At 37.0% G+C, this 24,023-nt stretch overlaps 1 protein-coding gene across 1 annotated transcript in view; it reads right to left on the bottom strand.

Annotated features, from left to right (window-relative positions):
• The window catches only part of CERK (ceramide kinase), a 43,464-nt gene that overhangs the window by 3,115 nt on the left and 16,326 nt on the right, over positions 1-24,023 (bottom strand). The window contains exons 6-12 of the mRNA XM_071552575.1: positions 22,910-23,055; positions 13,517-13,591; positions 11,480-11,632; positions 10,583-10,688; positions 7,828-7,898; positions 2,958-3,163; positions 516-724 (exon numbers count right to left, since the gene is read on the bottom strand). Of these exons, the coding sequence (XP_071408676.1) occupies positions 516-724; positions 2,958-3,163; positions 7,828-7,898; positions 10,583-10,688; positions 11,480-11,632; positions 13,517-13,591; positions 22,910-23,055 (966 nt within the window). The remainder of the gene's footprint in view (positions 1-515; positions 725-2,957; positions 3,164-7,827; positions 7,899-10,582; positions 10,689-11,479; positions 11,633-13,516; positions 13,592-22,909; positions 23,056-24,023) is intronic.

Here is a 24,023-nt window from a genome sequence, read left to right as displayed (position 1 = left end):
AAACAAACAAACAAAACTCTTCACATATCACAAACTTCTAATTTGATTATTTGCATAACTGCAAAATTTGTTCTTCATATGTGAAGACTGGAGAGAAGAGCCTGTGCTGTGAGCCAAAAAACACTGACTTACTCAGTATTTCTGTAAGACAAAGATGCTTACTTAAGCTTGATAGGAAAAGCTATTGCTCAGAGTAATGAGGCACTCCACTACTTTAAAAAGAATCCTCCCAACACCCCCTTCACTTTCAGTGCCTCAAGCACACAATACCAGTTCCTAAGTAGTAAGTATGACTTCAAAGGTCCATCTCACTCAGAGTGATCATTTACAGCATACATAGTTGCAGTATTATTTGGAATGGATTCAAAAAGGAAACAAAAAAATCTAAGTTCATTATCAGAAGACTCAAATTTGCTATGCAGAGGCACCTTTTTGGGATGTCTTTATGAGTATCTTTAAAATCAATGAAAAGGCTTAATATGTTCTGCTATATAGACAAAAAAATCGAAGCTCACCTCACTTCAATTGCTGAACTATCCAGAGTTTCTCCATCACAATTCCAGGTACTATTAACAATATTACAGCAACAGGCAGGATGATCTCTGCAGAACTGGCCAAAATGTTTCTTTCCTATGTCCATGACATTGCTTTCGTTGTCTTCTGAAAGCTTTGATATAAACTGAAAACTCTTCACCCGATAAACATCTACAAATGGAAAGTCAAACTACAAAAAAAAAAATTGCAATTACAATTAAATACATTTGATGTGTAAAGAAACTCAGCATACAGCATTTTGTATTCAAAAGTCTGTCCACTTCAGTTTTCTAGAGAAGCTTACCTGAGGCATAGAGTGATTTTCGGTACTGAAAAATTACACAAGTGAAAGACAATAAGGTCAAAATGGAACCTCACTTGTCAGTTGTCCTCTTCAAGCAGCGGCAATACTGTCACTTTATAGATAACCAGATAACAGGTTGTGAGATTATGAGTAAACGGAGTGTCAAAACTATTTAAAATAACCTATAAAAATACTATGGTAACAAAGTCAAAAAGGTTTAGACTGTATCTCTGCACCATCCTCAGGACCTGTTCAACTACAGTCCTTAAGACACATGGGCTTTTACAAAAGTCTTCCGGCTTTGCACTCGCAACAATGCCCTGTAGGTGAGAATTCCATGGCAGTGTGATGAAATCACAGAGCTGGGGGTACGTGAAAATAAGAATAGAGGGCAATATTATTAAATTCAAACAAAATAAAAACAACTTTAACTAGGTAATTCAGCTAGAAAAAGCAGGTCAATTAAAAGATTGCTCTTATAACAGAGGCTGCAGATTTGCACTAAAATATACTTTAAAAAAGGCTTCATAAATTAAAGGAACAATCGAATTAGAGGGTTCCCTCATCAGCCCTGAAAGCAACTAAACCAATATGGAGTTAAATATTTAGCAAGCTGTAACGAATACAGACAGGTCATTTAGCAAAGGCAATGGAGTATGTCTGTGCGTGTCTAAGGGAAGGGGGTGGCAAGGAAGCAAAAGTGAACAAAGAAACAGTTTACTCCCAAACCAGTCTGTATTCATGTACAGACACCCTTTTCTTCCTTTATCTTTGCGCATCTCCTCAAATGTTCAAAAAGGGTGTCCCATTATTATGGTAGACACTAACCTTAGGTAAGGACATATGTATGACCCTGCATTTAATCTAAACTGAAGAACCAGCATAACCAAGAGAGAAATCAGAAGAGCTGGAAAGGGAATGGCCATAGTGACAATCAGAAAAAGCAGAGTTGGAGGGACCTCCTAGGCCTTAAATTCCCTCAGCTTTTAACCATAAACAAACTATGAAGACACCAAAGTCCATGCTTGGAAGCAGTGGCTCATGGATATGAGGCTCCTGAAGCAGTGTGCTAGCCCAGACAGCTCAGGTGCAAAAGCAGGTGTCCATGGCTTCAGAGTCCCTGTGCTTGCTCAGCCTAAGTAGAATGTAGTCCCTTGATAAATGTTAAAGGCAATTTGAAAGGCAGCCAGGGACAGCTTCAAATGATCAAAAATATCAAGTGAACAGTGAGTGAGGAGTGAAGGGAAGAACAGGAGACTGAGAAGAGCAGGAAGGAGGAATATAAACACATACACAATGTCCCAGGGACTGGTAATGAGGAAATAAAGGAAAAATAATCTATACTAATTCTTCTACAGAGGAGGAAGAATAGCATCATAAATATGTGAGATTTGTTATTGGTTTTATGCACTAGATATGACGTTAGTCCATTGTTCAGTTCATTTCCAGAACATGCTAATGATACCAGGTTGTGACAAATGTTAAGTGTGTGCATTCACAGCCGTAGTTCTGGTTTCAACAGATATTACAATCCAAAGCAGTGATGAATCTTCCCTTCTGACAGCTGCAATACATGCAAGAAATAATTTTGAAGCTGAATGTATAAAGCTCCTATCCTGGTCACATATATGTAATAAAATTCTGCTAAAAGCCTGCAGTTTACAATCAAACTGCAGTTCTGGTACTTTCTTCTAAATCACATTTTTATACAGTTTACAAAAGTGATTTATTATTCTTTACCACATCTACCTCAGCTATGTCATGCTGTGAGTAGTTTTTCATGACAACTACATGGGAGCACAGTTGTGATAAAATCACTTTAAATATTGTCCAAACAGCACAAAATGGAAAATGTTATAAAACCAAATTCAGTTTGCGAAAGTGGAAGTCTGTTCGAATGCTACAGCCAAAGACTTGACTTAGGTAAGTAGTTTTGGGCTGCTTTTTTTATTTTATGATACACATGCTAAGATTATGTCACCCAAAATGTATAATCTTTAAAAAACAAACAAACAAACAAACAAACCTGCTTTGTAGATACTATTTTTGTCATACAAGAATATCAATATTTACAACTTAGGTGGACTCAGTAGAATTCATTGTCAAAGGGAATACACACCTGGTCATCTTGGTTTGTATGTCTGACAAGATACCGTAGAAAATCAAATCTGGAGCATTTACGAACTAGAATGAGGTCTGCTGAACCATCTGCCAAATGAGCTGCTGGTGAAAGACCTTTTGGACTTCGTGGACAGGCACAGCTCATATTTACTGCATTGATGGCTAGAAACTTCCCTTTAATAACCTTCCATTCTTCTTCACCTTCTAAAACACATCAATAAACACATGGAGGTAGGTTGTCATTTGATCTACTCACAAGAAGACTAAAAAGCAGTAATTCTTGAGAACTTCAAAGTTTTACTAGGCATATTCGCATACTGTCAATAAACTAGGTTTAAAAAAATATGTATTTTTCACATACTAACAGGGAGAGTTGCTTTCTCCCTTCCTTCAAAGACTGATTATCTACCAAAACTGCTTGCCAGTTCTGACATACACGTGTAACATTCAGGATCAGTTCCATTTGGGTAAACCCACAAAGGTATAGGAAGGGAGAAGACAGAGACAAGTTACAGCTCTTGTAATGTCTAAATTGAGGTGGATTAACTTTTAAAAATTCTATTGTTGCTCTTCAACATGTTAATCTTAAATAAACAATGATGCAAAGACTGTGGGTTAGTATTTGGTTTCTAAATCAATAGTCTTCTTCTGCCTCAACAGTACAAGTTATATTTTAAAAAAGACAAAACAAGAAGAGACCAGCAGGCAGCAGGAGTCAGTTTCCACCCCAGCCCCAAATGTCTAAAGATTACAACTATTAACAGAATTGAATGTTCCTGGGTGTAATATACAGAGATTTCTCAAAAACTACAAAGTCTGTTTTCAACACTGTGAGACCACTCTGTTGGAGATTAGATTTAGACTGAGCTTAAATGTGTGCTGACATCAGTACTACCAAGAAGCAGAGGAATTTTCTGGAACAAAGAAACACTGGCAGGCGCTGTACAGAGTTCTTGTCTAAACTGTATTTTCTTGAATATGGATAAAAATAGATAATAAATGCCTTTGCATTTTTAGATTACACACAATTGTCTTCCTCACCACAATAAGAAAAGCCATAAAGCAGCCATAACACTCCTCTTCTCCTACCAAATTTACAGCTCCACAGAAATAATGATTGCATAATAGACTATGGAAATGCATGTTTTTCTAAGACTGGAGTTCAGGAGTGAAGTGCCATTAGAGGAAAAATTAAGGAAGGAAGAAAAAAGCAAGGTAGAGGTTTTGAGACATATTAACTGGTATGGACTTGGAAATCTAAGATTATTCAGTTCCCCATTTACAGTGATTTTCAAGGTGTTTTTTGATGGGACTATAAATAATGTTTATGCTATATATCCCATGCCCTGAAATTCTGATATTCTTTACTGTCTCAGTTTTAGGAACTTCACATTTACTTTACAGAAATATTATTAAAATTGTTTAGGTTATTTTGAACCTAAAGTCTATGACACAGTCATTTTGAATTGACCTGTTCCAAGCTTTATATGTCATGAAAAAAAAAGAAATTGTTGGCGAAGTATTTTGTAGTTGTTCTTTGCTCTTTGAACTTCTCTTACTTCCTGGAATTTTTATTCATTGAAACTTCTTATCATTCAGTCTTTAGCAACAGAGCCAAGACAAACAGAATTCCAGGGAAAAGAAAGTAAGATTATATTGTGACAAAAGATTTAAAGAAAAAAAAACTTTTTCTTTTTTCCATCTGGACTACCCTCTCTATTTCCTGAGAAACAAGTCATAAATAGCAAGAAAAATGCAGCTTTTAAATTCAACATTTTCACATCATTTGCCACAATGGCTTTTAGTACTGCTTGCTTTACTGCTGATCTTTTTATGTTGCTTTCAAACTGGACATTACTGAAAGAAGTAATTTCAATCAGATTCAAAATACATATCTTAAGAGAGATGAGAAAAACTTAAATGTTACACTACAGAATGCCTTTTTCAGGCTGCAGGTAAATCACAAGACCCTGCTCTGAGATGAAGGTAACTGAACAGAATATAAGAAACTACTGGAACTGGAAACAATAGGCATATTCTGATACACAAACAACAGAATGAAAACACACACTCTTTACAGATAAATCCATTTGTTGTTTATCTAAGAAGCCTTAGTAGTTTAGTCATAAGTATGTCTGGATATGTATTAACTTTTGAAGTATGCTCACTGTAGTAAATAAACAATTACTTAAGGCAGAATGCTTATATATGCTATTGTAATAGATGGTTTTCACCTGCTGGAAAAATACTGTTCAGTACAAGTTTCAGCATGTTACCCAAAAAACCCTACACTGTTAAAGTAAGAACAAAGTCAGGGTATTTATCGTATTTTCAATGACCAACTGTTTTCATAACCGTTCTGCAGGGCACATCACTGTAACAGCACCAATTATTGGCTCAAAATACCTTTCCTACAAGAGTGCAACCATAAGCAGGGAGCAGACAAATGGGACTCATTGCAACTGCCTATCGTGTACATATACTCCAAGTTACTGAAATCAGCATAAAGTACTAACACTCAGTGTTTACTCACCACATGCACATAGACTTCTGCATCATGCAAAGAAATATGTTCAGTGAAGCCAACCAAGCATCCTTCTAAACTCATCTGAACTGTACACAAACCAAATAGGCACAATGAAAGAGTCAGCCAATATACCTGCTCAGTAAAACGCTTATCTGAGGCGGACATTTAGAATCCTTTCTGTTGCAAATCAAGAGTAGCTGATTGTATTGTTTGCTTACCAATACTGCATGAAGAAGAGACTGTACTGCAAAGAAAGTCAGCTACCAGCACTAAAATGGATTTAAGTAAACAATATCCTACATAATCAGCTGCCTAATGTCATGTGTAATATTGGCTAAAGCAGTCTTGATTGCTCACTAACTTACAGCTTTCTAGTAGCTCCTTTGATGGATGAAAGGTAACAAAAGGACAGATTTAAAAACCAACCAACCAATCAAAACAACACATCTAAACATTAAAAAAAACAAACAAAAAGCCCAGAAAGAAAAGAAAAAAGGCTGGCAATTTTTAACCACAGTTTTCTCAAAAAGACAGATTTTTTTCCTACCAAAAAACAACAATCATATTTCTATTATTATTTATACCAATTACTTATATTATGTAAAGCAATTTCATTAGCTGAATCTGGGCATAGATTAAAACAACTCAAGAAATACATAAATTTGGCCATCTCTTGACTATATCAAAAGTCTGATAGCAGTGGCTGGGATGAAAGCACTATATATGAACATGTGTAACAAGAATTCAAGTTGGGACAGATGTCTATATCGTCTTTATGTTACCAATCAATCTCCGTACTGTGATGATACTCTTTTTTTGCTAACAAATGTCTAGAACCTGGCACAGATGCAGTGCAAAATAACAGTAATTATAAGATAATCTAAGTCCTAAGGACCAAATGTTTGTGTCAAGAAAATTATGGTTTTACACTCTGGGCTCTACAAGAAGTAAAAAGAGAGGAAAAGCAGAAACAGATATCCACAGGAAGCCTGCCTGTTGTTTAAGAGAAGTTTATCCAAGATGATGAACCAAGGCTGGAGGTGAAACTCAACCAAGGTCACAAGTGTATCAAAATCAGCTCTTCCCATTACAACACAATAGCCAGACATAAAAAGATACAACTGGGAGGACGACTGCACAGAATTCAATATATTAACAATTGTTTTAACAAAAGGAAGGCAAAATCATGCCCATTAAACCCCTTGCCCCCCAAAACAAGGATGTGTGTACAGGGGTTGGACTGAGTGCAAAAAAGCAGTAAGGATAGCATAACCAGAGAAAGAAGACAGAAATCTCATTTATCATTTACACTGAGTATTGGTGGGAATATTGCACACAAATACTGAAGTCCACTAGATGAGTAATTAGTTGCCCAAGTCACTACTCAATTATATTGAATAAGCAGATTTACATAGGGTGACTTTTGCACTAACAATCACAAATTTTTGATTTGATTTATTCTAAAAGTTATCTTAATGAACTGCTTTCCTTCTATACCACCTCACAGTTTATCAGTTCAGTCCTTCTCACAAGAAGAGAATATACTTTTCCTAAAGAAAAGAAACCAAACACATTGAAATATACAAGTAATTAGTATAATTTTATCAGAATTTTTGGGTGGAGGAGACACCTTACATGTTTTTTGCATACTTACAATCCTAGTGTCATAGAATCATTTAGGTTGGAAAAGACCTCTGAGATCATCAAGCCCAATTGTCAACTCAGCACTGTGTTCACCACTAAACTATATCCCCAAGCACCACATCCACTTCTGAACACTTCCAGGAATGGTGATTCCACTGCTTCTCTGGGCTGTCTTTTCCAATGCTTGACAATTCTTTCTGTGAAGAAACCCTTCCTAATATCCAATCTAAACCTTACTTGGTGCAGCTTCAGGCCATTTCCTCTTGTCCTATCGCTTGTAACCTGGAAGAGGAGCCTGATCCCCACTGGCTACAACCTCCTGTCACATAGCTGTAGAGAGTGGTATGTTTCCCCTGGGCCTCTTTTTCTCCAGGATAAACACCCCCAGCTCCCTCAGCTGCTCCTCAGCAGACTTGTGCTCCAGACCCTTGAACATCTCTGTTACCCTTCTCTGGACAGGCTACAGCATCTCAATCTCTTTCTTGTAGTGAAGGGACCAAAACTGAGCACCAGATTTGAGGTGTGCCAAGTACAGGGGGATGATGACATTTACACATATTTTCCTTAAAGAAATAATGAATTATCTAGTAACTCAAAATGTTTTAAAAACCAAAATACACACACACTTGAACTGATACATCCTGAAAAAGAATAATTTATATTATACTACAGCATTTCACTTTTTATGACAAATTACCTTCATATTTTAATCCACATTCCTTGTGCTGTTCTGCCAGCTGTTGTTCACTTTTCTTGCAAATGTAACATCTGAAAACAAAAATACCATTCAGTTCCTGAACACACTCTTATTCATTTCAACTTTTTTGTTTTACCCAGTCATTACAAGATCTTCCCCCATCACAAGATGCAGTACAGCACTGACAACCCTGATGTGGCATGAATCATCATAGCCCTAGAGGCAGTGCAAGCTCTTAAGTACAGTGCTGAAGATTACTGGATGTCAGAGATAACAGCAGAAGAAAGCCGTAAGACCACATAGGTTATAAGGGACCTCTGATGTGATCCAAACCTCTATTCAAAGTTGTTCTTAAAAGATCAGTATGTTCAGTGTCTTAGTCAAGTTTTGAGGACCTGCATGGATATTGTCCAGAGACCTCTGGGCACCTTGTTCCAATATTTGACTGCTGTAACAGTGAAAGACACTGACATATTAGAGACAGTCCATCTCACAGTGCTGAGTGCAGGGGAAGAATCACTCTTCATTTGTTGACTTCTCTTTTGCTTAGAAAACTCAGTATAAGGTTGGCTTTCCTTGCTGCAAGGACATGCTGCTAACTCAGGTACAGCTGATGCCCACTAGGATCCGAAAGTTCTTTTTGGCAGATCTGCCTTCCAGCAAGTCAGTGCCCAGTCAACACTCTTACATGGGACTACTTCCATGGTACCCCAGGTACAGGACATTGACCTCTCCTGAACTTCAGGAGGTTTCTATCAGCCATTTCTTCAGCCCACCATGGTCCTTCTGAATAGCTGCCTTGCCTTTCAATAAAAACCACTCCTCCCAACCGGTATCATCCATAAAACTGCTGAGAGTGCACTTTGTGAAACTGTCCCAGCCATTAATAAAGATATTACACAGTATTAGCCCCAGTATTGACCCCCAAGGGACACAATTAGTAACTGGCTTTCAGCAGGAATTGGTATTCACTACCTTTCTAATAGTCTAGCCAGTTTCTCACCCACCCACTTACCTAGTCCACACCTCATCAGTTTGACTTTATGAATGCTACAGGAAACAGGATCAAAGGTCTTGCTAAAGTCAAGGTATGTAAAATCCACTGCTTTCCCTTCATCCATAGGCTTGGGGACCTGTAAGCCTGGGGGCAGACTACATCAGTGTAAAATGAGGTAAAGGAGTGATTCTGCAGCCTTTTCCATGTATCTTATTACTAGGTTGCTCCTATCACCAAGCAGCAGGCCCACAGTTCCTTTAGCTGTTATACTTAAATAATCCCTCCATAAGAAGCAACACTCTTCACATCTCTCACTGATCAGCTCCACCTGAGCTTTGGCTTTCTCAGTTTCATTTCTGCATGTTTAAGCAATGTCTTCTGTACTCTTCCAAAGTAACCCACTTTCACCTACTCTTTACTACTCTGTTGCTCATCCATGTTGCTTTTCTGTCATGCTTATTCAAGTTTCTGCATATCAGAATGGATTATTCTTGTGCTTTGAGGAGGTACCAACTAACTCTCCTATGCCTCTTTGTCTTCCAGGGCAATATTCCATGGAATCTCACCAAGATTCCAAAACAAACTGAATCTGCTCTGCTAAAGTTCAGGGTTGCAATTCTGCTTTTTGTCTTCCTTACTTCTTTTAGGATTTAAAACTCTATAATCTCACAGTCACCACTGCCAAAACTGCCCTCAATCATCACATCTCCACTTTTTATTTTCTGTAAGAAGAGCAGAAGACCAGTTGTCATAGCCAGCCTGTCCATCACTTGCATGAACAATGTCATTACCACACTCCAGGATTCTCCTAAATTGCTTGTGCCCAACCCTATTTCCCTTCAGCAGTTATCAGGATGTATAAAATCCCCTGTGAGGCACCAGGCACTCTTTATTCTGTTACTGAGACCTGGATGACAGCTTTCTCTACTTGGAGCTTCCCCTGCATCTGATGGATCAGAACAGTCGCTCCAGCTAATACGAGAGACTGTGATCTGTAGCATATCACAGCACTAGCACAGCAGTCTCATCAGGTTCCATGTCATCTCTGGAAAAAGTTTCTGGCTCTTCTATATCCTGCTGTGCTGTTTGCTGCTGTGACAACTACTTTATCTCTGATAGCTAAATTCATATATAAAGAAGAATAAATACTAGTGCATAACTTCAAGCAGGTGAAAGCAAAGAGAAAGGAAGGAGCATGGGGAGATTAAGGTAGGCCCCCTGACTGAAGAAACAAGTGAAGAGGATCACACAGAATTTACACAGCACTATAGTAGTATAGAAAAAAATAGGTTAAAGAGGTTGATTCCTCGGAGGACTTATCCTCAGGACAAGCCATGCCAGTTGTTATCATGGTACTAAAACAATTGCCAAAATTGCTAGATCCAATTACAATATGAACACTTGAGAATTTTTGAATTATTATCTCCATTTGTAGAAGCTATAAGACATCCAAAGTTTTAATTTCTTAACAGTAACACAGCATAGTACGCTCAGCATCTTGTAACTGGGTCCTGTGCTGTTATACTTTGCTTCACTTAAAATTGAGGGAGAAGGAGAACCAACCAACAAAATTTTATTATAGTTTAATGACCTGATAAAATGAGGTATGCTTTTTAATGTAACATTATTTTTTTTACAAGCTTGTTTCTTTCGCAGCAAGTATTCTGATACGACAAACAACACTTCTGTGACCTCTGTTTATGGACAGACCTTTAAAAACAATTCATGCCAAATATCCAGAGGTAAACATTAGCTTACCCTGTTCTGCAGCTATCTTTATCTCGTGGAGATCCCAGTGTGTGTTTTGCTGGTTGATAAGCAATTGTTCCTTCATAATAATGATGAGAAAGAAAAGTCTTGAAGCCTACATAAAAAAGGCATTAAGTCATTATAAGTCTGTATTTCAAACATCTCTGCATACATTCCTTGATTGTTCCTCTCTTTCCTTCTCTAAGGAATACCTGCCATTCTCAAGCTCAGAGCTCTGTGTCTTATGATATCTTAGACTGTAAAGAACAAGGAATTACCACACCAGCACACCAGCTTTTTAACATTTGCCGAAAGTCCCATTACTTCATTTGACATCTTTGAAAAACAACTAAAAAATTTACTTATACATTACTGCTGAATCTTAAAATTGGCTTGGACTGATATTCTCCTTATGCATCTTCTTTCCTGAAAACAAGATAAATCAAAGAAGGCAAAAAATAATTTCTACTAGCATAGGATTTATCCTAGTATTAGCTAACAAGGCTAAATCACTTATCTTTCTCTGTAATCACTACTAGACAAAGGGCAATATTAACAATTCATTCCATCAGCTGAATGTCTAAGACAGAGGAGTGCCTATCTCCCTCTAAGTGACTAAAAAGAAATTCCAAATGATTAGGACAGCAAAGTTCCTACTTTTTAGGCAGTTATCACTATGTGGCACATATTCAACACAACTTTATTGAGACCACTGTCAAAGTTAACCCCAAAGTTACAGAGATTTATATGATGTGATCCAATGTACTTGGTACTACAAGGAGTTTAAAATCATGTTTGGTCTGTTTCTGATATTTAAAAGCTTGACAGAAGATTGGTTTGGAGAGAATAAATCAACCGCACCAATATATTTACATGCTGAGAAAATGCAACAGTTACACAAGTTACCTGAGTAGTCATATCTCATTGGACCCATCCACCGCTTCTTTTCACTATCTTTTAATATATCTCCATAAAAACCGTAACCCAGCAATGACACAGAGTACTTCAAAAACGTGTTGTTGTGATGTACAGAAGAGACATCCAGAGGCTGACAGTCACCTATGAAGATTAGAGGTGCAATGTTATACTACAACATTCTTTTTGCAACTGCAAACATGATAGTAACTTTAACATTGCAAAGTCTTTAAAAATAAAAAGATATGTTGTATTTGTCATAATACATATATCATATATGCATATATTTCTTATACATGCAGAAAAGAAAAAATAATTCTTAAATTAATACTAATTTAATCTCATACTCTAAAAAGCATTAAGCACTAAGTGAAAATAAAGGGCTCAGTATGCTAAAAAGAAGAATTTACACCATTAACCCTGTAGCAGCAGGAGAGAATAGAGTCATAGAACCATTTAGTTTGGAAAAGACCATTAAGATCAGCACTGTTAACTCAGCACTGCCAAGTCCACCACCGAACCATGTCTCTAACTGACACATCTACTCATCTTGTCAATGCCTCCACGGATGATGACTCCACCACTTTCCTGGGCACCCCAGGTCACTGCTTGACAACCCTTTCCCTGAGCAGACTGATGCAGTTATCTTCTGTACATCTACTGGACACTACTTACACTTCTGTGCCATGCTATCAGAGGATAATTCAAGTTGGAAGGGGCCTTAGGAGGTTTCTCATCAAATCTCCCACTCAAAGTAGGTTCAGCTATGATGTCAGATCAGGTTACTCAGAGATTACCTTGACCTGAAAATCCCTATAAACAAAGAGCACACCACTTCTCTGATGTCCTCATAGTGTCTGGTTTGGAGTGGTGCACCCACCCATTGGGGTTGGGGGGGAGGTTCTTTCTTTGCTTGTTTGGTATTTTGGTGTGGTTTTGGGGTTCTTTCCTTTTGCAGGGAAGCTGGACCAGATGTCCCACTGTGGTCCCTTCCAACCTGACCTATTCTTGGATTCCATGATTTAATAAAACAGCTAAAATACTGATATACTGACGCCACATCTCTTGGCAGTCCTAGCCCAATGGCCAAAACTCTACAGATGCTGAACAGACTCAACCATAGGTTAGTGAAGAGAAGCAGATGTGTAAACCTTTGCAACATCAGCTCCTAAAACTGCAAATGTTAAACGCTCACTAATAAGTGATAATGAACCAATTGTCATTTGGAAATTCTCTCCCTTACATTTACACAGCATCATTAAAACTGAAGACCACCGGGTACAGTTTTTCAAATTCAGTATTAAGAACTGGGTGACTATACTTCTTCAGTATGTGGCAGATAGGATGGACATCACAACTCAGTGCACTGAATATGTCAAGCTGTCTCCTTCAGCCCCCATGCAGTTCAGGGATTCCATTACCAGGGGACTTTGAGAAGTGGCAATGTCAGCATCCCTGCTTTTGACAACATGAACAAAAACCATTTTTTGAAGAGCAGTTTTCCTCCCTAGTTCCTACTCAAATATATGACTAAGAGATGGAAAAAAATGGGAATTATCCGCTAATTCTAGTCAAGCAGAAGCCATACTTCTAACTTGGCACGGGAACATTGAATTGCACAGGATAGCTGGATGACTAACACAAAATACTACTATTCAAGTCCACATGCACTTCTCATAGGTTTCTCTAAGACAGATATACATATAGAGAGAGATATAGTCCAACAACTGATGCTGCTTAATGCATTTTACTATTTTCAAAAGAATGCCAGAATGCATGAAAACTTGAGCACCAGACAAAGCTTCAGAATGTTATGTTCCCTTGAAAACAATGAACTACTGTAGAGAAAGAAATTAATTTTTAACCCCCTGTATCAGAGATTTAAATACTAGACAAAACCCTCGTATTTCAACTTAGCCATTATGTTCAAACTGTATTTCACAGACATACAGAAAGAAATAAATTAAATTAGTATTTTGGGTTATTTTCATCATTTTCATAACACAACAGCAAACTGTGACCACCCACCAACAATAATATGAAGAGCTGATGTTACTGGATCAGAAATGCCAACAGTTGAATAGCATATGCAATCTGTTGATCCTGAAAAACAAAAAACTAGAGATGAATTTGTATCTTTCCAAAACAAGTATTATGGTCATGGTCTTCCAAGCAAAAACATTATGTTCCTTTAGTTTCCCCTTTCTATTTTATGCAACAAAGTAAATACAGGGATACAAATCTTATTATTTAAGCTGTAACATTTTCCCCCCAATGAGTACAAGTTATTTCTCTCTGTAGAAACAAAAAATGTTTTCACAATGTAAGTAATAAATATATAGCAGTTAGTGAAGGGAAGTAAGTTAATTTACATGGAAAATTTCAGGATTCTATTATAGCTTTTATATCAATTAAGGCAGGCATATACTGACTCTCCTTTGCTCATGATTTCTTCCTTATTGAGATCTCATGAAAAGAAGAGAAGTTGATTGGTCTCCTGTTTTTTGTGGTACTGATCTAAATTCCAGGATGTCAACATCCTCTCCTCCTTCAGTCTTAAATCAGAAGCTTCTGCTCAGTTCTATTATTTGAAAATTAGTAAATACTTGCTTTCAGGAATTAGTTTCTGGACAGGGAAGCAAAATGGATAGAGATATACCTTTACAGTCTTGATGCAAAATACCTACAAGAAGAAAGGGGGGAAGCTTTAGGTTTCACCTATGTGCTGTTTAGAAATGGATAATTCTCCCTAATCCCTATAAAAAACAAGAACCTAAAGCAGGGAACTATTTTCTACTCTGCAGCAGGGACTTGGAATTCAGGTCCAGAACTACAGAAGTATTTGTTGCAGCACCTAACTCCAAATTTAGTTTATAGTTTCTCCCATCACTTACATGAAATTGAATTCCTTCAAAGTCAAAGCTAGATATCTGAAAAGAAAAACTTAGTTTGCCTACATACATGTTCTCAGATACACTAGCTGAAGAGCAGGTCAAATACAGAGTACTTAATTTCTGAGGCCTAAACAAAATGAAATAGAAATTGAAAAGGGAGGAATGAGCAATCACTATTTAAAATCCACTTTTGCTTCTTATTCACTTCAAAACCAGTCAGGGCATATGCAGTTAAGAACAGAAGCAAAGAAAATCCTTTTCCCTCCAATTCAGTTCTCAGAAAATGGATAACACTTCCCCTATCTGTGAACAGCACAATAGAAGCTTCTACCAAGTAAATGCTATGCAGAAATCTGCCACAGTGAAGAAGCAGCAGCCCCAGGAGCCAATTAAAGAGAATTTAAATATAACAGAATGGCAGAACAAAAGAAACAGTGTGACTAAACAGATCTCTTGCTACGAGGCTGAGGTTCAAGATGGTGCAAGAGTACCATTACAGGCATATGCCATTGCACAGGAAATAGGACTCCAATTTCTGTCAGTATCATAGTAGACAAGGTACACAGATGATGACCTTATGTCACATTTAAATTTTTATAGTAAAAAATATTAAGTAGAGTTCAGAAACTGAAGCTATACTTCCCTGCCAAGTTTTCAGTTTCATTTTACCTCCTACACCCATGAATTTGAATTTACGGAAATAAAATTCTCACTACTTTTGAAAAGAAAAACAAAAAATTAGCCACTGAGAGATCTGACCTGAACTTTTACTGCTGAATGTACAAGCCTAACACTTAATTCAGCCTTTCTCATTTCTTCCAGATCTTTGTGCCTTCTGCGCCTAGAATTACTTAACAATATTTGTCTTGATGCAAACAGAGCTTCCAAGTAGTATTACACAACAGGTGGGAGAAGAGGGTATTCATGCAAACTACATTTCAACACGAGAGGCTTATCTCCCTATGATCTTCGGCAGTCAATTAAAAGCTGATTAATCTCTTTGGCAATTACATAGAACTTACTTTCATTTTTATTCATTAACTAGTAAGGAAGGGCTAAAATTAAAACTGAAATCTGAAATTAATTTTGAGATTCTAAAATGGGAGACTGGGGAAGACATCAACAGTTTTTACCAAGTGTCAAATCATCGCTCTTTCTCAGACAGGACAGTGGAGTATTAACCACAAACAGTAAATGTATTTTTTTCCCTTGTGGAGCTGGTAGTATGGAACAACAAAACCAGTCACAGAATTCCTTACATATCTCCCAAGAGAATATAACACTACACATACTATGAACCTAATGGACTATTTTGAAGGTCACAAAAATGTTCATGATGACTAAGGGTTTGAGTATTTTTGAATACTACTTAACCAAACAAGAATTCTAGATCATTTGGGGGGGGGCTTCAATAGATGTGGTATCTACAACTGCTGAAACAGCACTCAGAAGAGATGCATGTACAAACCCCACTAAAATCTGTGTTATTTCATCAGTATAAGCCCTAATATGAAAAACAGAACGCAAATACAGCTTGAATAATAGTTTAATTGTTTAATTGCTTAGGATTGCCAAAACACCCAGTTTGGGCATGAAGCTTCCATAGAGCATGACTCTCGACTAACGTCAGGTAGTGGCTGTTATACACTCTGGTTAAAGCAACAAAAAAATTATATACATACCCTGCCAGATTTTCTTTGGGGATTTTTTTATGGTAACAGCCTGAGTGGAGGAAAATGTAAAAGGTTTTTATGGGTTGCACAGAACTACATGCAAATGAGAAGTTGGAGAGTTGGACTGTTTGCTAAGTGGGCCCTAATTCACTTTAAAAAAAAATAGAGATCTCCCTATAGAAACTCAGCAAGTTTTGCATTGATATGCTGGTAAAGAAGAAAATCAGTATGTAAAGGAATGATTAAGTTTCAGATGAAGACACTTAGACATAGCTACATGTGTGCATGTAACGCTGCAGACAGTAGGTCAAAGCTTCCGTTCTGGCCAAGGACATCTTGTCAGGAAGAGCTAATGGCAGCTTGAACTTGATTCAAGGTATTCACACACAGGTGCCACTGGGAGGGTCTTGGGAAGCAAGACATCTGCATGTGACTGGCAGATGCAATAGAAGATCAACAGGCTCTACTGACCATACTGACCAGATAGGTCCTGGCTATAACATGACTTTAGATATCCATGTCACTTGCAGACACGAAATACCCTAACCCTTACTCTAACCCTAACCGAAACGCATCCTAAGGAGATCGACTCCATGACCTAAAATGTCACCAACCTCCAGTGTTCAAGTGCTGCAGATTACTCTGCTTGGCTTCCAATTGCTACTGCAGTACAATAATTGTCTTGTGTAGGGCTAGTACATTTTAATGATGGTGGCTCCTTACCCCCACACACAGACAACTGAGTATCTGAATTCTCCCAGCTAAAGAAAGCTCTCATCCCAGATATTTTGATATTAAAATCTTACTGAAGGCATGAAGCCTGACCAAGCCTGACAGAGTTCAAGAAGCATTTGGATGATACTCTCAGGCCAATAGTGTGACTCTTGGGGATGGTCCTATAAAGGTCCAAGAGTTCAACTCGATGATCCTTGTGAGTCCCTCTCACCTCACCATACTCTGTCATTCTGTGAAGTATGTAGAGGGCACATCAACTTGTTTTTGTTAACGTATAATTATTTCAAATCTTTACCATACTTTACTTATTTTCCCCAATGTCTGTTTTTTACTAGGAGATATCTTACAGTCATAGGCAGTTAAATGCCTCCCTGACATCTGATCCTGTCAGATCTTGAAAGCCAAGGAGGGTCAGCCCTGGTTAGCACTTGGATGGGAAACCTCCTGGCAATACCAGGGGCTTTAGGTTCTAGTCCTGAGGACTTCGCTGTCACCGTCCAAGCTTGCCTGGCCATGGCAGATGATTCTTAGGAGTTAAAGGGTGGGGCCAGTTATGCACATACTGTGCCTCACCTAAAAAATCCACTGTGCAGGCTCAAAGGGCACACCCACGTGGGGAGAGCCCTTCCCAAATCTTCCTTCAGGAAGCCTCACCATACATACATCTTACAGTCACATAGGTGTTACACAGGCAAGTTCTTCTATGTTCTTTCCCTCCCCAAATATGAAAAATGTAATACTTTATACAAACACATTTAGTAATTTAATAATTATAAAGGAAATCCTTCCTTTCTATTAATCACACGGAGGAATGATCAAGATATGTATTTAAATTATTAAAGAGCATGTACTGCCATAAAACACTTCTGCTAAGGCAACATTAAGGAAAGCAAAATGATAGACTGCACCACACAGAAGGTGGTACAGCTAAATCACCAGATTTTCCCTTTACATGTGAATATTGCTGGATATTTGAGAGTACACAAGTCATGCGGACAGGTGCTCAGACACCAATTCACAAGTTTTAAATGTCATAGAACCACCAATCTGTGTTAAGCAAAACCAGAAGATTTCCTGGTTGTATGGAAGAGTTCATGCCGTTGATTCTGTGGACCAACAAAATAAAGTCAAAATGCTAGAATTAATAATCTGAAATATGATTAGTCTACTAACTTACAACTCAGTTTTCTTAAACCAAAACACATACATAGTGTGGGCTATAAATATTTATTTGTATGGTTTTATTTATGGAAAATGAAACAAATTAGAAAAAACTGGAAGTACTAAACTAAGCAGGTGACAGAAGCAAGTCAGCTAGATGCCGATCCTATGGAAAACAGTGAATTTGATAAAGAAATACAAATACTTTTAGAGCTCATGAGCATTGCTTCATGTGAGATAGTCTTGATAGCAGCAGGCAGTCCCACAGCACACACAGAATTCTCAGACAAATTAGCATGAAAACAAGATTCTGTAGTGAAAACAGGTAGAATAGCAACTTCAATGGAGGTCCCATATCTCTGCAGTATTTTTGTGAAGTCATAATCTATGCAGTCATCTCATAGACAAAATGTCAGGTGAGTAGTCCTAATGACAGAATAACTGCATACCTATGGCTCAAACAGCATTTAGTATTTTGAAAATATCTAGAAACCGACTCTTCTGGGAAGTGATTTTTAAATGACAAGGATCTGGCACATTTAAAACTAAGGGGGAAAGCTACAGTTATAGGGACAGATGAACAGCCTGGGCTTACATTTAAAGTTTTATACACCTTCCTTTCTGCATCCAGAGACTGAGAAACCAAGTTTAACATCTGCTTTAAAAGAAAGAGTTCAGAAGGATTTTGGTCTGGGATTGCTTGGTAGATAATCACTTCAGCATAAGTTCAGTAACACAGTACAACAAAAATGCATTCATCCAATAATGGCAAATTTAAGAGGTGAAATTAGTATCACAGCAGTAGGTTTTGACTTAGTCGTCTTCATAGCAGGCCCACTATATTAAATGCAGTATTCAGCTCTAAGACTGTCATTTCAAGAAGTATAATGGATTTAAAATGCTGAAGGAAAAACATAAAACATTACAATTCAAAGTGGATACACTGAACTATGAAATGAGATGTTAGCTAAACAGCAAAGATCATTAAATATTACAAATGTTGTAACTGAGAAGGCTGTGGTCAAACCACTTGGAGTAATTAAAAAATATAGCTTTTACTGCTATGCTATAACACATTTTTTCAAGAGAATTTTTGGACTCTAGCTGCTAACAGTATATAAGTCCAGTCATGATTCATGATTTGACTTGAATCTGTTTTTTGTTAGTGAATCCTCCAACATTTTTCTACACTACCTTCACACAGGAAGCTTGTGCCATCTTTAGCATTCTTAACTTACACTGCTACCCATCAACATGCTGATTATAATCATACTGCATGCTTCAATCCTAGACATTACAGAGTTGACCACCACTAAAATGAAAGTAATCTGGATTCACTAGAAGTCTATAATGACTGTAGTTAGTAACTCATGTCCATACTTTATTCAATCTTCCCTAGTGTTTGGAAGAATTTTTCCCCTATCTCCAGTGTAGGTTGCAGACTTTGTTTTTGGAATGAATGCAACAGTATTATGAAGCAGCACAGAGTCAAGTCGGATTTTTTTTTGACTACCTGCGAGGATCAAAGAGTATTTAATCAAGTAGGTTCTTTTTAACTAAAGAGTCCTATGGCAGCAATTGACAACTTTGTTTTCCCATTCTATGCCATATTTAGTAAGAACAATGAATTACTTTGGCTTACTCCAGAGGGTGTAATTGTAATACCAAAACATGTGGATGAAACCTCAGTGTCACGTGCTGTAACAGAAATGATTCTATGTTTTTAAGTTCTGTGGAGACGTATTACTACTCTAAATGCAGTGAGACTCCATGGCTGAATGTGCTTTTAATGCTAGAAAGAAATAATTAGTTTTTAAGGCTGGGAGGAAAAAAATAACTAAAAAGATGTTTTTATAGGTGTGCTACAACCTCTAAGTACTCTTAACAGCAAATCTGTTTACAATGGCAGTCAATTTACACTGGCAGATTTGAAGAATGGCTGCAACTAGGAGAAATTATTCAGAAGTTAAAACTGCCATTTGAGAAGAAGCCTTTTATTCATGTCAACAAAAACACAAGTGATTTCATAAAAATGTTTCATAAAGCCTAAGAAATCATGGTATTTCTCAACCAGAGGACACACTGGAAACACACACAACTGTTCAAGAAAAAAATGGAGCCAAGCAGAGACTTGCTCCAGGAAGTTAGAATGATGATATACAAGCAGCATTCAACATTTAAAAAAAAAGAACCTGTACAATTAAATCCTGATGCGAAATAAAGCTAATAACTCAAACCCAGTCACATAGATAAAAGTGTTCTAGTATTAAACCTCTTTAATTTGCAATTTCAAACCTTTGTACAGTTAAATTGACAGCCAGTGAGCACAGATTAGGTCTGCTGAATTGAGTGTCTGTTTGAATACAGAAATTGTTTAATCACAACCACAAACCACAACCTGCCATGTTTCTCTTAACACAGCTTGACATCAGGAACTAAATGACAAAAAAAGGCAAAACCACTGATCCAGTGTCACCTTACCCCAGGCTCCTGTCACCACTGAGTAAACTATCTCCATGTATCAGTAGACACACAGAGCTTTAGATCTTAATCTCTAAACTATAGATAGCATTTGTTTTCAATATCTATTAATGAGCTCTTAGGATTTTTAAATAAAGGTTGGTTATAAAGAACTGGAAAGAACATAATGGATGAAGTTTTTCTAGATGGATGATTTATATTTCCTTATTACTTTTGGCTTGCTGTATTTCAGGACTGTCAGTTTAGTTTAAAAAAAAGAAGTCTTTTTAAGAATTCAGTTATTTTTGGAACAGACTTCTTGTACTTGTGATGGACCTAAGGGAACTGTTGTGGTCAATAGATGGCTAGAACTCCTTTATATCAAAGCAAAGATGAACAGAGAACAACTTTACCAAGGGCTGGAAAAAAACGACACCAAAACAAAAAACTAACTCTGGCTGCCTTCACAGTGGGCTTGGTTATTTCATACTCAGTTTCAGGTCTCTGTAATGACTAGAAATAGTTAAGATTTGTTCAGTGATTTGACTACCTTTTTCAGTAAATAAACACTTTCCCATATATATAGTAATGGATCATTTTAAACATATACATGAAAGTCAAGATATATATTATCCTCTTCCAAAAAACAGCTTAATAGAACTCTAAGGCCAGCTTCCTTATACACCATCATAAATAATTTTTGAGAGATCTGAATAATGACTTGGAGAAAATATTTGAATTATAGTACTGATTACAACACTGTATCTCATGTTAGTTCAAGGAATAGAACATACAGTATGTATTCAAATAACAAAAGGATACAATGGACAAAATACAACAAAACATTAAAATATGTAAGAGAAGAAAGTGACTTGATACATGCTAGCAAAATTAAAATATCGGTGAAGATCATACTTTTTGAGTGCAAATAGAAAAATGTATTAAGAAATTGTTGAAAAAGCAAGGTTAGTCTTTTCTAAGGACAGAAAAATAGCTATTAATATTGAGGATGTGTTTTTTCAATTGTATCTTCTTATGGTCAAGTATTATCAGTAGACAAAATCTTCTGAAACTAATCATGTTAGCAAAAACCCTTCAGATCAAGAAATTTGCCCAAATAAGGAAAAGGAAGAGAAGAACACTTCAGATTCTATTATTGTGAATTTTGTTACACAAACTGCCTTTAATATAAAGTTTTAACAAATAAAATCAGAATATACTTATATACAGTAATTCTGTTATATAGAACCCTTACTGTGCTAGTTAACAAGGAGAGTAAAAAACTAAATGGGGATATTCACATTGCAACTTTTAGATATTTAAACATTTACTGTACTGCAAGCAGAAAAGGTTAAGCTTCTTCCAAGCAACAACTCAGATCATTTCGGTTTGGATACAGTCTTCACAAAGATGTAAGGGGTATAAAATTAGTCACCTAAAGCCTGAGGGTATAACCATACTACTTCATTTGGTATATTTTTACAACCTGTGGTAAATTTTCTCAGAAGCCTTTATTTTAATTCTCATCAGAAGCTCATGATGTTTATCTCATATCCCAGTTCTTACTTGAAAGCTCAATCATCAGACAAGAAAAAGAGAACAGCACAGAAAAGACAGAACTGTCCATTTGTCTCTCTATGGAGATCTCAAAAATACAGTTAAAGAGTTGTTAAAGAGTTGCAACACTTAATTGAGCTCCAGAAGAGAGTCATCGTGGAAGTTCCCCTTTTGAAGGAACCTTTGAGGACCAAATGGGCAAGGTGAGGTTACCACCTGGGACACTAGATTTAAAACAGCAAGACTAATCCGAAGAGCACCTTCACTGTCAATAGAAATAACAATAATAAAATCACTAAAGACCTCAATTTGAAAGCTGAGTTCTCTCAAATGGCAATAATCAGGACTGCCTGAAAAAGTGGCTGACATTGAGAACTGTGAAAGTATAGCACCTCTAAAAAGGGGCAGAAACTGCAACTTGATCTGGAAAAAGAACTGTTCCTCAGCTGTAGTTGCCCCATGCTTGCTCGATAGTAAATGGAGATAAAAAAAGAGAAGAAATCCTAGCATTTGTTTGGAGTTAGCCAGACCAATGGGAGGATCTCACTACAATTCTAACTAAATTTGGAGAGCATTTGAAACAGGAAAAATATTTATCAGGTAAATTTCTGTTCGGTAAATTCCACTCATTATTGTGTTCAGAAGAACATTACTGTCAACATCTTATCTATATTGACACACAGCAAGCCACAAGAAAAGAAGCAGTAAGTAAATTTTGAAGTTACACATTAGGATTTGAGTTCCTTGACAAAATACTCTTCCTAAATAAAATTGCATGTGATCAGTAATTGTATCTGGATACAAATAGCTTTAGTTAGGTGCCTTTATGGAATATCATTGCTCAGATCTTACACTTAGGCCTAAATTCAAGAAGTTATGAATAAGAAAAAATTTCAAGAATGAAATGAAAAAAATTAAACTGAAAGTTAACCCTTTCTTACCAGCAGGAATTATGCCAATCCTTATATTGCACTGGACTAACGATGCTTTGGGATTATTTTGGTCTATGCCAGAGTCCTTCTGAATTCTTCCAATGAGACCATGCATCACTTCACTGAACATGCCGTCCCCACCAACACAAACAACACTGCCAGGAAACACAAATTAGAATGCGCACTAACAGTCAATAAACAACACAGCAAGTGTTCTACTTAGGGCATGCACTGGGCACATCAAAACTAGTTGTTTTATTCTCCTCCTCCACTTTTACAGAATATAGTAGCCCACAGTCAACTGGCAATTAACAAAAAGCAGAAAAAAAAATTCAAGCTACACAACTGCAAATACACTTAGACATATCTGTAACGTTAGGAAAAAATGTGGGAATGCAACCTACAAAAACCTTTATCCTCTACTGCTGTGTGCAGACAGACGAGTATCAGTGAAAATTCACTATACAAATAAAACACTGAACAGGACTGTACATACAGCTTTCTAAGTACACAAAATAGAAATAGGGTACCTTTACTGAAAAGGAAAGTTAATATTTGCCACTTTGGGCAAAAGTGTATTTTACACAATTTAATAGGGATATACCTTATAAGAAAGTCAAAAAACAGAAGTGCATGCCTGCATGCTCTTTTGAACATGCTGAGAGCCCATCAAACAGACAGAAGTCATGTATATCTACATAACCATTCATAATGAAACAGAGTTCTAAATGTTACCAGATGCAACACTTCGTTTTGCTAATTTAATTTGAGTCAGAGCTGGTGCAGCAGATATACAGATCCTCAATATGTTAAAGCTCAGCAGAGAGTCCACAGCCAAGCAAATACTAGGAAGTAAAAGACTATTTTACAGCACTATACATTTTATGAACCATAATCAAATGCACACGCTGAACTCTAAAAGCATATACATTCTTTAACTGGAAAACTAATTCAAGTACACTTTTAAGGAACACATGAGAAACCCAGTTATATATGCAGTCCCTGGTATAGAAGTTTAGAAATGTTTACTGTTATCTACAGCAATGATTTCCAGCTCATAAACTAATACTCTTTTTCACATTGTCAGCAACAGATATTGCAGAATGAGCATTTATTTCATAGG

This window comes from Pithys albifrons, chromosome 3, assembly GCF_047495875.1.
Source record: "Pithys albifrons albifrons isolate INPA30051 chromosome 3, PitAlb_v1, whole genome shotgun sequence".
NCBI classification, from domain to species: domain Eukaryota; kingdom Metazoa; phylum Chordata; class Aves; order Passeriformes; family Thamnophilidae; genus Pithys; species Pithys albifrons.
The sequence above is the reverse complement of the archived record's forward strand: the minus strand, read 5'-3'. Positions and strand labels throughout refer to the sequence as shown.